The following is a 14,152-nucleotide window of genomic DNA, read 5'->3' as shown; positions in this document are numbered from 1 at the left end:
ACAAAATAATAAAGGAATAGTTCACCCCAAAATTAAAATTGTAATTTTACTTGCCTTCATGTCATTCCAAACTTTTGTTTTGTCATCTGCAGAACACAAAATAATAATTTTGATATCCAATAGTTTCGATACCCATTGATTTTTATTGTATTTTATTGAATTTTTTATATAAGCCAATGGGAACGGAAACCATTTGTTTACCGACATTCTTCAAAATATCTTTCATGTTCTGCAGAAGAAAGTCATACAGTTTGGGAATGACATGAGGGTAAGTATGAAGATAGAATTTTCATGTTTAGGTGAACTGTGCCTTTAAATGTGAATTATGATCTCATGGTTCTTTATCACAATGTTTGCCGACATCTGAATTTGTTGCACTAGAAATAGACTGAAGCGATCCGGTTTAAGCAGAATGAAATGAAACAGACTGATTGACCCTATAGGCAGCAGGATGATTAATTGGGTGAATGAACATAGACGCTCGCTCTCTTTTATCCGTGCTGGAACTGAAAATATGGCATTGATTAGCGCAGACCATCTGCTTATTGTACTGCTCTTGTCTATTACTGCTGAAGTTGGAGGGCAGCACGGGTCACTGTGCTGTGAGTATCACTGCTCAGTGGGGGGCAGCAGCACACTTACTACATTTCTGGGTTGTTGATTCATAATGTAGAATATTACATTGTTTATCAACACGGATCCATTTATTGTAGAATTCTGCCTGTAAATGTTTCTGGGAAATAATATCATTCACGCACGGAACGTTTTGGCGCGAAGATGTTTATTTGAAACGCGACAGCAGGAAACTTCATGAAAGTGATGATATAAGCAAACAGTAAGTCATTTTTACTGACTGACATTTATACGGAGTCTGAGGTAACTCCACAAAAGCGAGGCAAATTAAATAAAAAAACAAATTTCCAAACATTTTCTTTCCATGCCTGCAGTATCGGATACGAGTTCATAAATCAAATTCGAAAGATGACATTCGGTTTTAAGTTAGAAACAGGATCCTGGCCGTATCTTATGGCACGTTGTCAGGAGTTCATAAGACTGTGATATGCAGGAAGTGGCAACAAGAGTATTTTATCAGTCCAGTTACTGTTAAAATGCCAATGGAAATGATACATTTTGCTTTATTTTCTTTGTGCTTACAACCATTCAGCTTTTTGTCATTCTCAAATTTGATCTTTTCACTCTCTTTGCGAAAATAGCATGATTTTATTTATTTTGCGAAAAATTATTAATATTGTAAATATTAAAAGTAATAAAATGAACATGGATGAATGTAGGAGAGACCAGGATTTGTAGTCACACTTTCACTCCATTTATATTTGTTTATTTTTGATAGTCAGTTTATGAGTATATCTTGAAGTCTTGATAGCAACTGAATATTTCCACTGTTATTGCCAAGAAAAAAGATAAAGCATACTGACCACACAGCAAGGTAAGTTGTCACAATGAACTAGACATGAAACAGCCAATTAAAGTTTTTTTTTTTTTGTGGCAAAATACAAAAATTATAATAAATATAGCTGCAAGCAGCGATTTCCGGGGTTCAAGCAGTTAAGGCATTTAAGCACATAAGGAAAAAGATTTTGTGTTAACATGGCTGTAATCACCTAAATCAATGATTAAAAACAGAGCTGCGCATTTTTTTTTACACGTACTCCTACATACGTGTACCGAGTTTGGTGAAGATATCTCATTCCGTTCAAGAGTTATACTTCAATTAACATTTGGCTAACGTTAGCATAGAGGCTTCTTGGCGTACTCTTTCGCGCAAAAATCGAAATTTCAACTTTTTTTTGATAATTATTGATAGTCAGTGTCCAGCGAATATTTCTGCAGTGGTGTGGTTCCGATCGGGTGAAAAGACTAGTTCGCAAAAGTAGGTTTGGGATATAGGTCAATTTTACGGAAAAACCGTGCGTCGTAGAGAAAATCTGTCTGACTACACTTTTGTTTGTGTTGACCCAAGGATTGCAACGATGTAAACATTTTTGAGTCTACGACAAAAGGTGTACGAGTTAGGGCCAAAAATGTCTGACATTTTAGTTTTTTGCGCTGTAGCACCCCCCTTTGGCCAATTGGGGTGAGCCTTTGTCAGAATGTCCCCTCAGTGAGCTCTACCTTCTGGCCAAGTTTCAGCTCTCTAGGCCTTACGGTTTGGTCTGCACGATCAGTTTTAGCGGAGAAAAATAATAATTAAAAAAATCCTTACAATTACAATAGGGTTTCAGCACTGCGTGCTTGAACCCCTAATAATAATAAAACATTAATGATCACTATCATCATCAAGCAGCAAAAATATAAAAGGTAACAAAAAGCATGGTTTTGACCAACAAATGTTGCAAAAGTTTGTAAGCAATTAACAAAATTAGTCTTTGTGACAAAAAGCCCCTGGTCTCTCCTATAATATACAAAAATTACAATATGATGAAGCATTTTATTATAGACTATTACTAGATCATGTCACACTGCTGTCAGTTACGCAAGCATGTACATTTTAAAGACTATCTTTCTGAAGACAATCATATGGAGTTTGTGACTCAGCGTAAAGCGTGTGGGGAGCTTGAGGTTGCGGCTCACAGGTTTCTGAGTACCGTCAAACCAGGGGGAGGTGCAAAGGAACTTTGGGAGGTGTAATAAGATTGTTTCTGAGAAATGCTACAGACAAGGTCAAAAAACACCCAGCTTCGGTAGAGTTTACTCCCCCTTACCCTACCCCACCTCTCTCATTCTCTCTGTTTCAGCCACAAGAACATCTGGCATCCCTCCCTTCATCTCTCACCTGTTTCTCAGGACCTTGAGCTCCTATAAATGGAACCTCTTGAAAGATGTTGATGCAGGCAGTTAGTGTTTGAGCAGCCTGCCCATTTCCTGGCCAGGAAAGACAGTTTGCTTAAGCTGCTTGATTTCTCAGAGGATTGATAAGTTTGCCACTTGCACCTTCTGCTTATGTCACGCTGAACCCCCGTGAACTTCGACAGCCTTATGAGAACGCCATGGGAATATTCTCTGCAGGTACTGCTCAACATATCATCACAAAGAGGATGTCAAACACACAATAATGTGTTTATATTTTCTTTAACTGCTCCTGATACAGTAGCAGTAACCATTACATACATTACATATTAACTACATACAATTTCTAACCTGGGAAACAGACATTTTCTTCATTCCACATACTAGTTACAGAACTCTTATCTCCTTTTTGCCTCAAAAACACAGCGGGTCCTGAAAACAACTAACACAGCAGCTTGATTGATAGTTTTGTGGGAATAAAGTCTCGGTATTCATCTTTTATAGTCTTGTAATGGTTCACGGAAATAAAATTTAAGACTAAATAAAAGTTGATCTGACAAGAGGCATAAATATTATGAAGAAACACATGCTCTCCCCAGCATAACCTCTGTATGCACAGAAACCTGGCATGTTTTATACAACATAGGCTGTTCTCTGCGCAGTCAAATGGCCCTTATGCAGAACGGCTGGTTATTTCAAACAGGGAACTTTCTCTCAGCCATATGTCTCTTATAAATGATAGCAGGCCTACTGGAGAGAGGGATTCTCTAGATAATGTGCGGTACCGCTGTAAAGATTGTGCTGTGTGCTGTGCTTTCATTGTTTCACTATACATGTTTCTATCAGCACTGTTCTAGAAATCAGTCATTGTTGGCCAGCTATTTTCACTCAATTGTTCTCGCAGTGGCCTCCAGTGACTGAGCAGAGGGCCTTAGTGGGAACATCAACCAAAAAGTTTCGTGGTCTGTTGAGGAAGTACAGACGTTCCTCTCGTTGATAGCAGAGGAACGGATCCAGCGAGAGCTTGATGGGGCGACACGGAATTAAAAAGTTTTTTTAGGAGTCGTGGTAGTAGAGGCGGCGCAGTGAACTGCAGAGGAAACGCAAACCGTGCCGAGCCGAACCGTGCCGTGCTGAGCCAAGCCGAGCCGAGTCGTACCACGCAGTGGAAAAGCGCCATAACTGTCCTGGGCCTTTGATTATCAACCACACACACACCTGCATGTCTTTACCTTTCATTTGAGTGCATGGAATATGGGAGAGTTCCAGATGTTACCAAGTGAACTGTAAAAACAATTCCTCCCACAACATTGTGTTAATGTGCACAATTAAATGTAACCATGGAAATGTAATGAACAGAATTCCACCATACAGTTTTTTTTCTAACAGGCATCACAACCATGAATTTAACTTGCTCTGATAAGAGCCAAAGCAGAAAGCTTAAAATAAATCAATAAAAAAACTATTTATTATTAATAAGTTTTTTTTTTACCTACCCACCTTATAAAACTTATAAAATACTTTAAAAGGCATATGTACATATAGATATATATATTTTTTTACTTTATTTTATTTTTTATAATACATAAAAATGAATGACTTGGTTTCTTCAGTAGAACGCAAACAGATTTTTAAATCAAAACTGTTGCAGTCTGTCAGTCGTATAATGTAAGTGGATGGGAATCACGGCTTTGAGAGTCATAAAACATACACAAACAAAACCAAATTAAACCCTGCTGCTCATGATGATACATTGATGTGTAAAGACACAAAACGATCAGTCTGTGCAAAAAACTGTACAGTATTTATATAGTTTTTTACCACTGATTTTCACCGCAATGTCTGAACTGTCCTGAGTTTGTTTGGGTCTTCTTCTTGCTTTACGGCGGATGGCAGACTTAAGTGCATTACCGCCACCTATCTCTCAAATGGACCATTGCGAGCCGCAGGGTTTAATTTGGTTTTGTTTGTGTATGTTGTATGACTTTCAAAGCCGTGATTCCCATCCACTTACATTATACGACTGACAGACTGCAACGGTTTGAGTTAAAAATCTCAGTTTGCGTTCTACTGAAGAAACCGTCACCGACATCTTGGATGCCCTGGGGGTAAGCAGATAAACATCAAATTTTCATTTTTGGGTGAAATATCCCTTTAACTGTAATACAAATGTTTGGATAAATAGAGACATGTGGTCAAGAATAAGAGTTAAAAGCCTGTTTATTTACCATTTAATTTTCATTTAGCATACAAATAAATGTAAATCAAATACATGTACCAGTAAGGGCTAACTAAAGATTTGAATTTTTAGCCCACTGTGATGGATATAGATCAGGACTATCTATATCAGCCACAGAGAGAAGCTCAGGCCTGCAGCAGAGACTGCTGATTCATACTTGTGCTTTTAAGGGCAGTGGAGCAATGCAGCGGAGACCAACACCACAGGAGCCAGAGAACCCTTGGGAATGAACACCTCAGTGAACCAAGATCATTCAAACACTTGAAACTATCAGTCTCCACCATTATGAGAAAACACTGGAAGAAAGTGTCCCTCCATCTCAAATAGCAAATCTACGGTCATAGTCATCACTAAAGTTCGAAGTTTTTATTTTATTGTAATATAGGAAAAGAACACAACTTTATAGAAAAATATCTATTATATTTATATTTTCAAAGAAAAGAACATGAAAAAGAATGGGCTTTCAATACTTTATTTTTCCCCTTGATACACATTTTCCTTATTCTCAATTCCATCCAAAGGAAAATTATAGTGAGGTAAAAGTGCGGAGAAACAAAATGGCATAATGAATCTACATCAAATCACCACGGCGACATCAGAGAGCCGACATAACTATTTCAAAATAATAGTGCGACTTCCATTTTTCACTTTTTTAAACTCACAATCATTAGCATCCTCACAGACAAACAAGACAAATAAAATCACAAAAAAACGTAAACAAAATCTGTTGAAATCCACAACTCTTCTTGCAACATTGCAAAAGGGCTTCAAAAAAGGCCTCAATCATCATTAAGACTTGCACTTTAGACAAGCATGTCCAAATCCAATAAATCTCCCCTGCACAGTTACAGATGCATTCAGAGCTGTGTAACATCTTTGTCTACTGAATAAAGGGTAACACTGGGGAATATGGAATTACAGCTGACAGAGGGGACAAAAAGAAAAGAAAAAAACCCCCCAACAGAATATGAAATTCAAAAACAAAAAAAAGCATGTTTTCCCATTTTTAACACTCCCCTTTCAAGAAACATACTACACAGACTTCAAAAAGGAAATGATCCAAGCCTCATCACACCAGGCCTGATCTATGTGAAGCGCATTTGAACAAGATAAAAAGCACAAAACATTTTTTTTTGTTTTCATACATGATCAAAAAAAAAAAAAGGACAGATTAAGGTGAGATTCTGTTGACCAACCACTACAGATCATACAAACTAGCTTTTACACAAAAAAGGAAAACCAGTTCAACAATAGTACTCGTTCCTGATGAGGCAACATTTTATGTACTTTAAATTCCTTAGTAATACAATGCTTTTAAAACGGTTTCACTTTTCAGGAAGTTGGCTGAACAAGAGTGGTTACCCTCAAGACACACTGTAGCCCTTTATCATGTCCCTGAGACACCAAAAAAAAAAAAATGGGCACCTTATAGCTTGTCACAAGGCCTGTAAAGTGCATTCATTGACATGGGTATTTAAACTATTTCAAAAAATCTGATGGCATTCATACTTCTTCACCCTTGTTTAATGGACCGGCAAAAATCTATTGACACAAAATTGTTCTGAAACCAGAGGATGAGCTACAAGGTCTTTACATTGGTTTCATACATGGAACCCAAATGGGTCACCGCAAAAAAGGCCCATATGTGCCGTGTTGCTGGTTTAAACATTGGTTTAGTCTGCATGTCCCAAAAAAAAAAAAAAAAAAAAAAAAAAAAAAAAAAAAAAAAAAAGTGTGGTGGCCAAAATACAAAACAAAAACAACTTAAGAGTAAAAATCCATTCCAGCTCAATGCACTTTGGGGTGTAACCCACTGAATGGGAGGCCATGTGACCCGTCTCTCTTTACCCTAGAAGTCTGTGAGTGCAGATAAGAGAAGGAACGTGGCTCATGGTTATCTGGTGCATGTGCTTGTACAAGCTGAAGCAGCAGGAGCTGTGGTGCGTGAGCAGAGGTGAAGAGGAATCCTGAGGGGCAGGGGGCAGCTGTCGGCCATTACGTAAGAGCAGCTAGCAGAGTACTACCCTTCTCTGAATGGACGAATGTCGAAAGAGGAACTACACATGGGCATGATGGGGGGCCAGGACAAGAATAGACATTTACATAATTTAATACTGTCTAACATACAAAAGGCATGGAACTGGCTTAACCCAACTGACAATTGCAATGTTTCTTGAAGCCATTACATCAAATTCACTGACAAAGGACCAAGACAGGAGACATCGAAGCCCAATAAAGATCAAGAGCAGCAACCCCAGCAACATCAATTAGATCCAAAACTGGAAAGGAATCCACACTGACATGCATTTAAGTCCATGTGAATGAGCACGGGTATATTCCTCAGCTACGGCAACCCCTCCCAGACCTCAATTACCAGAAAAGGCTTTGTGACATACCAGCGTTCAATCCTCATCTACAGTGATGCTAGTCAGAAGCACAGGAAAGACAGTTGCCCCACTAGAAATTCCACCCCACATGCTGTCCATTCAAGGCACATCCCGAGGTGCAGGAAGGGATAATTTTAGAGCACGGTGACACTATTTGGCTTGGCTAGGCTGTTAGCTGGAGGAGGTCTTGTTACACATAGCTGTGTTAAGTCTGCTAATGGTTACAAAAAGCTCAGGAGGACAAATCGTCCAACAGCTGAACCTTGTATGGACAAACATGACCTCTCTATCCCACTTAAACAGAGATGAAGAAAGGTTTAACCACTAGAGCTGAAAATATTAATTAATCTTCATAAAAATGGACTGTTTAACTGCTCTCTCTGCTCTATGGGAAAAGGAAAAGCATCTTTTTTTACATGCTGCAACGAAATTCAAATTTCAGTCTCACCTTTGATGTAAACTTGTTCAGTCTTGCTAGTTACAAATGGCACAATTCTCAAAAATGTACTGTGGAACACAAGTCACCTATATGCATTCACACAGCAAACTGAAGCGCATTGCTATGAATACTTTAACATGTTTCTGTTCACATTTCTATTTGAGAACAAAAAGAATTTAGCTGCCCACCAGTGTACCAAAAAACGAACAAAAACTGATAACCTCCTGATAACCCAAGTCCTAAAATACCTATTATTTCACCTGTGCTCACATTTTTCATATCTTTTTCTTTCAATTTTTTTGTATTTTTTTCTCTCAATTTCTAAGAACATTATTTCTTTTTTTGGCCTTTTTATTTTGTAACACACGGGAAAAATATTAATTCGTCTCAATATGCATTTTCTTTCATTTTTAAGGTTAGAATATATTAAGGCACTATGGGAATTGTTTCTCTTCAAAATGGAAAAAAAAAAGAATCTCTCAAAGGGCCTTAAATTCGTCTTCGTCTGTGGGCCTAAAGTCCCTCACCAGGAGGTTGCAGTATTTGAGCAAACCACCTCCGCGGATCTCCTCCGGCCGTTTGGTGGCAATGAGCTTGTTCCTGAGGTGGTCCAGAGCCACAGCAAAGTCGCCGTACACGCTCTCCCCGACCACAGTAGGGTGGAAGTGCCGAGACATGGGGTTTTCTGAGAAGTCGTAGTATGACAGAACAGAGTCCAATATGATCTGAAAGGAGTCCACGCTGAACTCAAACTGTCTCCGGATTGAGTCCACAAACTTAAGTTCCACATTGCGGCCGTTGTTGTTTGACAGCGAGATGAGGGACCAGCGGTCCTGCTCGGTGTACACTTTGACCAGCTTCTGGACATAGGCCTCTTTCAGCGTCATGGGAGTGATCTTCTCTTTGTTCACCCCCTCTGGCAGAAAGTCCAACAAAGTGCTCAGAACCACATCTTTGATGAGCTGGAACTCCTCTTCCCGAGGAAGGTCTACCCTGAAGATGACATCCAGGTCTTTGTAGCTCCAGCCAATGTCCTTTACCAGCACGTGGCTGGCGGTGGAGCCATTCAGACGTACATCTTTGACCATGATACCCCTCAGCTCCAGACGGTTCCTAACCATCTGAACAATGTGTGTGTGTGTGTGTGTGTGTGTGTATAAATGATTCAATGTTTTATGTTTCTCACCTAAAAACATTAGTATTTTAAGAATTCCTAGAAGTATTTTTAGGACTAAATAGAAGTATTTTAAGAAATCATTTTAAAACAGCATTTTAAAAAGTGATTAAAATGTACTTATTTGCTCTTATTTAAATCAGATCATTCTGGATAAAAAAAAAATATTTTGAATCAAATTAAAGCTTATATGGTGAGGCTCTTACAATGGAAGTAAATGGGGCCAAATAAGGGTTAAAACTTGTTTATTATTTAAGCAGCAAAGCTGCTCTTTTTCATTTTTACCATTGTTTTAGGGCTTTATGTATTTGTGGGAACAAAGTTTGTATTCCTTTAAGTATTCCTTTAAGAAAGCGAGCAATCTGAAAAATGCTGTACATTGAAGTTTATATTTAAGACACTGAAGCTATAAATAGTTCAGAATATTCCTTTAAGATCTATTTTCAGTGTAATGCGGGATTTCAAAACAGTAATTGTTCAGTCTCATAGTGGTTTGGCGCTAACCAGTAAGCATGCATAATACTTATAGGTATAAGACATTTCTGAAGCTATATCTGTGTTTCTCTGATTTCCTTCTACATTGTTACTATATAGTACGTAAACTGCTCTCGATCTGTTTGTCTTTTTCGCAGCAGTGTGAGGTGTTCGCATGCAGTCATGAACTATGGGGGGCAGCGGTGGAGTGACCCGGTGCAATCGTAGGTTAATGAAGCACTCATTGATTTTATGTAGCTTGAAAGCCAGGGCAGGTTTACGCCTGACAGAGTTATGAAAAATGTAGTCCCAGTCGAATATGACCAACCGCTCATCTGTCCATCCATCTTTCCTTAACCTCTTTTCTCACTCTGAGATGAATGCATTAAATAGTCCCAAAACCTCGTCTTATTCACTATAACAAACTGCAATTCAGCAAAAGTAGGCACTAAACGTGTTGGAATAAGCCATTAATAACAATAATCCATTGTAATTAATTCAGTGCAAACATGCCTCCTTTCCATTTTAATGAAGAGCATTATATATTAAAAGTCATGTCTATTTCAAATCAAAGTGTCTATCAATTCGATTTATTACTTCCCTTCTTACATGTGATGTAAAGTCATTGATTGGACAGACATAATTTATTGTTTAGCTCAAAAAATGATGAAGGTCGAGCCAAATTCGAAGTCATGAAGCTACTAATGAAGACTAACATTCACTGACCTTGCTCACCACTAATCAGGTAGATAATAATGTGTTTAGTTTATTTTTGATATGGCAGGCAAGCATAACAGCTTGCATAATTCATAAGCTGGGTTTTGCAGCTAATTGGGTTACTGACAATCTCATTAGAGTCCTCTGTAGTTCTCAGAACACTCTACCTATTGATCAGAGGAATCGATACGACACGAATCTATTCGTCACGTTCAATAAAACGCAATCGCGCTGGGAATAAACACTTTAGTGACTTCTCCATTCATCTGCAAATAAAGAGAGAAGGAAAAATGGGTACAAAGTACAGAAGACGTGAGAGAAGTGAATCAGACATGAGAGTGAGGGTGAGCGAGAAAGAAAGAGCTAAAACTCCTCTCATTCCACAACTCATCAGTTCCACTAGGGACCGCGGGATGCTTTCATGTGGAGGTGCATGCATAAATAAGCAAAATTAATTCAACAAAGAAAACTCCCGAAATAGACCTCTCTCATCCTCCAATCACTTTAGCAAAAGCCTCACCTGCTATACTGGGGAGCTTTCTTTGAGAGTCTAATACCTAGCAGCTATATTAGGCTCATTCCATGAATATAGGGTGTAAAAAAAAAAAAAAAAAAAAAAAAAAAAAAAAAGGGGAAAAAAATAAAAATTCAAAATCACTAAAATATATCACTTTAAATCAGAAATGTCTTGGCACATCTGCAGAGAAGGAAATAAAAGAAAAAAAAGAAAAGAAAGGAAACACTTGTCATTTTAAATATCCTTTATGCCTACGGAAGGAAACATCCTTTACTGCCATATCCGGCTTTCTGGCCAACTCATGGATTTTGTTGTTGAACAAGCATCTTTGAGTCTTAGTTACAAGGCAACCAAGTTGGAATGGACTGGTTACAAGAGGCCACATAGTAGTTGTTGAAGTTCAGGTCTCTGACATATGGAGCCGGCTGGTAGTAACAGGTGACGCTAGATGCATCAGGTATGGCATTCTGCTCGGCGAGCACCCGAAACGCCATCAGCGAGATGAGGTTAAGCGTCTGCCGCCTCTCGTGTCCCATGAGACACACGGTGCTCTCGTTCACGACCCGCCGCAGGATCATGAGGTAGTTGTACTTGCTCTTCTCCTCACCGACAAAGTGGCTTTGCAGATAAGCCTCCAGTTTGCGCTGTTGCTCACCAATGTCGGGAAAGTCAATGAAGAAACGGGAGCACATGTAGCGCTCCAGGGCCTTAAATTCGTCTTCGTCTGTGGGCCTAAAGTCCCTCACCAGGAGGTTGCAGTATTTGAGCAAACCACCTCCGCGGATCTCCTCCGGCCGTTTGGTGGCAATGAGCTTGTTCCTGAGGTGGTCCAGAGCCACAGCAAAGTCGCCGTACACGCTCTCCCCGACCACAGTAGGGTGGAAGTGCCGAGACATGGGGTTTTCTGAGAAGTCGTAGTATGACAGAACAGAGTCCAATATGATCTGAAAGGAGTCCACGCTGAACTCAAACTGTCTCCGGATTGAGTCCACAAACTTAAGTTCCACATTGCGGCCGTTGTTGTTTGACAGCGAGATGAGGGACCAGCGGTCCTGCTCGGTGTACACTTTGACCAGCTTCTGGACATAGGCCTCTTTCAGCGTCATGGGAGTGATCTTCTCTTTGTTCACCCCCTCTGGCAGAAAGTCCAACAAAGTGCTCAGAACCACATCTTTGATGAGCTGGAACTCCTCTTCCCGAGGAAGGTCTACCCTGAAGATGACATCCAGGTCTTTGTAGCTCCAGCCAATGTCCTTTACCAGCACGTGGCTGGCGGTGGAGCCATTCAGACGTACATCTTTGACCATGATACCCCTCAGCTCCAGACGGTTCCTAACCATCTGAACAATATCCTTCAGCCGGACCTCCAGGGTGGGAAAGTTGCCACGTCCGTGAACCGGCACGGCCTCCGTCAGCACGTCGTTCAAGCGGCTCACTTGCTCCCAGGTAAGCACACTTTGTGACTCACTTTCGCTGCTGGATGAGGCTGAGGCCATGTTTGCCATCTATGCAGTTTCCTGGAATAAAATATAAGTGCAAAAACAATTTCACTGACTCAATAAATCTTCAAAAAAATCTCTTAAAACTATCTAGAGTAAATATTTAGTTCGATAATTAGCTTGAACTGAAATAAAACACTGTGTACTTAAAGAACATTATATACAATGTCCAACAGGTTCACCACTCTCTCATAACAGAAGAGCTAACAATGATTCACAGGCTTTCCAGAGGGCCAAACAAACTCTAAACAGAAACTGAAGCATTTATAGTGTGACACACTCAGCTGCTCCTCAATTAATTCAACATGATTCCCAATGAAAAACATAAACTAATCTCAAAAGAGCACTGATCAAATCACGCACACTAAAACTTAAAGACACGTCTAAACCAAATTACATTCATGGCTTAAATATCTTGTCAGAATATCATCATCAACATATCAATAGTATAGAATTTGTACAGGATTCCCATCATAATTTTAAAACAACCAGAGGAAGAATTTAAAAGGATACAACAAGATTAAAATAAAAGTAAAAATATATAAAGTAAAAAATAAAAAAAAAAGCTTTTTTTTTTACATTCCCATTGATGTCTTACTAGGACATTTTATCATATTGGTAATAAGTTTATTTATTGAAAATAAATGTGTTAGAAAATATCAGATTTTTATCTTTTTATGTTGGAATAATAAAGAAACATTACAGTCGGAATACTTTTGGATTGGTTCCAAATTATGATGGAATTACACATTAGACGAAGATAAAGATACATGGCGGTCTGCACGCGAACTCAACAATATAAACTTTATCATAACCACAACGTAAGTAAATAAAATCATACGTACAATGTTACAAACACAACGCACTTGGTTGGAAAAAAATCTAAACGAGTTTTTTTATTTATACATCATACTCCGAATAAAGGACAATCGTTTAAAACAGCGCACGTGAGAGATCAAAAGAGCCCCAAAAATGCGCGAGATCAGCGTTCAAACCAAATACATTTAATCCGAAACGCAAACTTTAAAGTGAGCCGTCCGACTGCATCCGAATCACACAGATCCAACGCGTTGGTATCAAGTTATAAATATGAATTATGTCCACCTACTGTTCTCAGCAAATCCACCTGAAGTGCTCAGCAACGTGGTCGGCACAAAGTAGTGAGTGTCAAATAGGGTTTCGCACCAACACCTCCATCCATCCGACCAGTCGTCAAACGCTAGAGCTTCAATTCTAAAGAGCACACACATGCGCGCTCTCTTATAACTGCCTACTAAACAACCTGGTTCTCCGCACCTCCACTGCGCACTATTTTTCTGAAGCCTTGCCATCAACACACACATCATCACACATAAACATATTTATTTTATTTAACAGATAAAATCATAAATAATCTGTCTGTATTTTACTTACCATTACTCCCATGTTAAGGTCCGCAATACAAAACATCTATGGGCTAAGGCTCTATATGGAATTCAAAAACATACGGCGTTCTATTCGTTGGTATCAATGCGCCAGGCGAAGCCTGTGATTGGCTGAAGAGGTTTTTGTGTTGCCAGGCAACCACAGGCACGTGTCGAATTTGACGTCCGGCTTTTGCAGAGAGCAAAGCAGGTTATAACTAACTGGAACACATTTGGTAACCTGAGGTTTGAGATTACCTCAAATATTCATTTTTTTCAGAAGGTGCATTAGGTAAGCTTGGCATCAGTTAAACATATTTAAAGCTCAGCCTCTTCTTGTTGTCAGAGTGGAAATTATACAGCAAATTAAATAATTTGCTATTGCTTGATGATGATGATCAAACATGTTAAAACAAAATATAGGCCTATATTTTTTTCATTTGATGATAAAATAAAAGGCAAAAAATGGAGGCTAGGAGGAAGAGATGTGTTGTA

At 39.1% G+C, this 14,152-nt stretch overlaps 2 protein-coding genes across 4 annotated transcripts; both read right to left on the bottom strand.

Annotated features, from left to right (window-relative positions):
- Positions 1-8,352: 8,352 nt before the first annotated feature.
- LOC107712248 (protein FAM46C-like) lies at positions 8,353-9,000 on the bottom strand (the record flags this gene model as incomplete). The annotated part of the gene is made up of 1 exon (XM_016517430.1): positions 8,353-9,000. A coding segment is annotated over one exon (648 nt), but the record flags the coding sequence as incomplete, so codon positions are not given.
- A 1,885-nt stretch (positions 9,001-10,885) lies between these two features.
- Positions 10,886-13,692, bottom strand: LOC107712259 (protein FAM46C). Of its 3 annotated transcripts, none has more exons than XM_016517444.1 (2): positions 13,668-13,692; positions 10,886-12,272 (listed from the first exon to the last, which is right to left on the bottom strand). In XM_016517444.1, the coding sequence occupies exon 2, from the start codon at positions 12,258-12,260 to the stop codon at positions 11,091-11,093; it is 1,170 nt and encodes a 389-aa protein (XP_016372930.1). In that variant the 5' UTR covers positions 12,261-12,272; positions 13,668-13,692; the 3' UTR covers positions 10,886-11,090. The 3 variants fall into 3 exon arrangements, with proteins under 3 accessions (XP_016372930.1, XP_016372928.1, XP_016372929.1); XM_016517442.1 differs by lacking the exon at positions 13,668-13,692 and adding an exon at positions 13,363-13,471; XM_016517443.1 differs by lacking the exon at positions 13,668-13,692 and adding an exon at positions 13,385-13,471.
- Positions 13,693-14,152: the final 460 nt, after the last annotated feature.

The sequence above is a fragment of the Sinocyclocheilus rhinocerous genome, unplaced genomic scaffold (genome assembly GCF_001515625.1).
Source record: "Sinocyclocheilus rhinocerous isolate Xijiao unplaced genomic scaffold, SAMN03320098_v1.1 scaffold2583, whole genome shotgun sequence".
In the NCBI taxonomy this organism is placed as follows: domain Eukaryota; kingdom Metazoa; phylum Chordata; class Actinopteri; order Cypriniformes; family Cyprinidae; genus Sinocyclocheilus; species Sinocyclocheilus rhinocerous.
Note: the sequence above shows the minus strand (reverse complement) of the source record. Positions and strands in the feature narration are given on the sequence as shown.

What these genes read in the sequence shown, in the direction of transcription:
- LOC107712259 (XM_016517444.1), bottom strand. Translation starts at nt 12,260, where the DNA reads ATGGCAAACATGGCCTCAGCCTCATCCAGCAGCGAAAGTGAGTCACAA.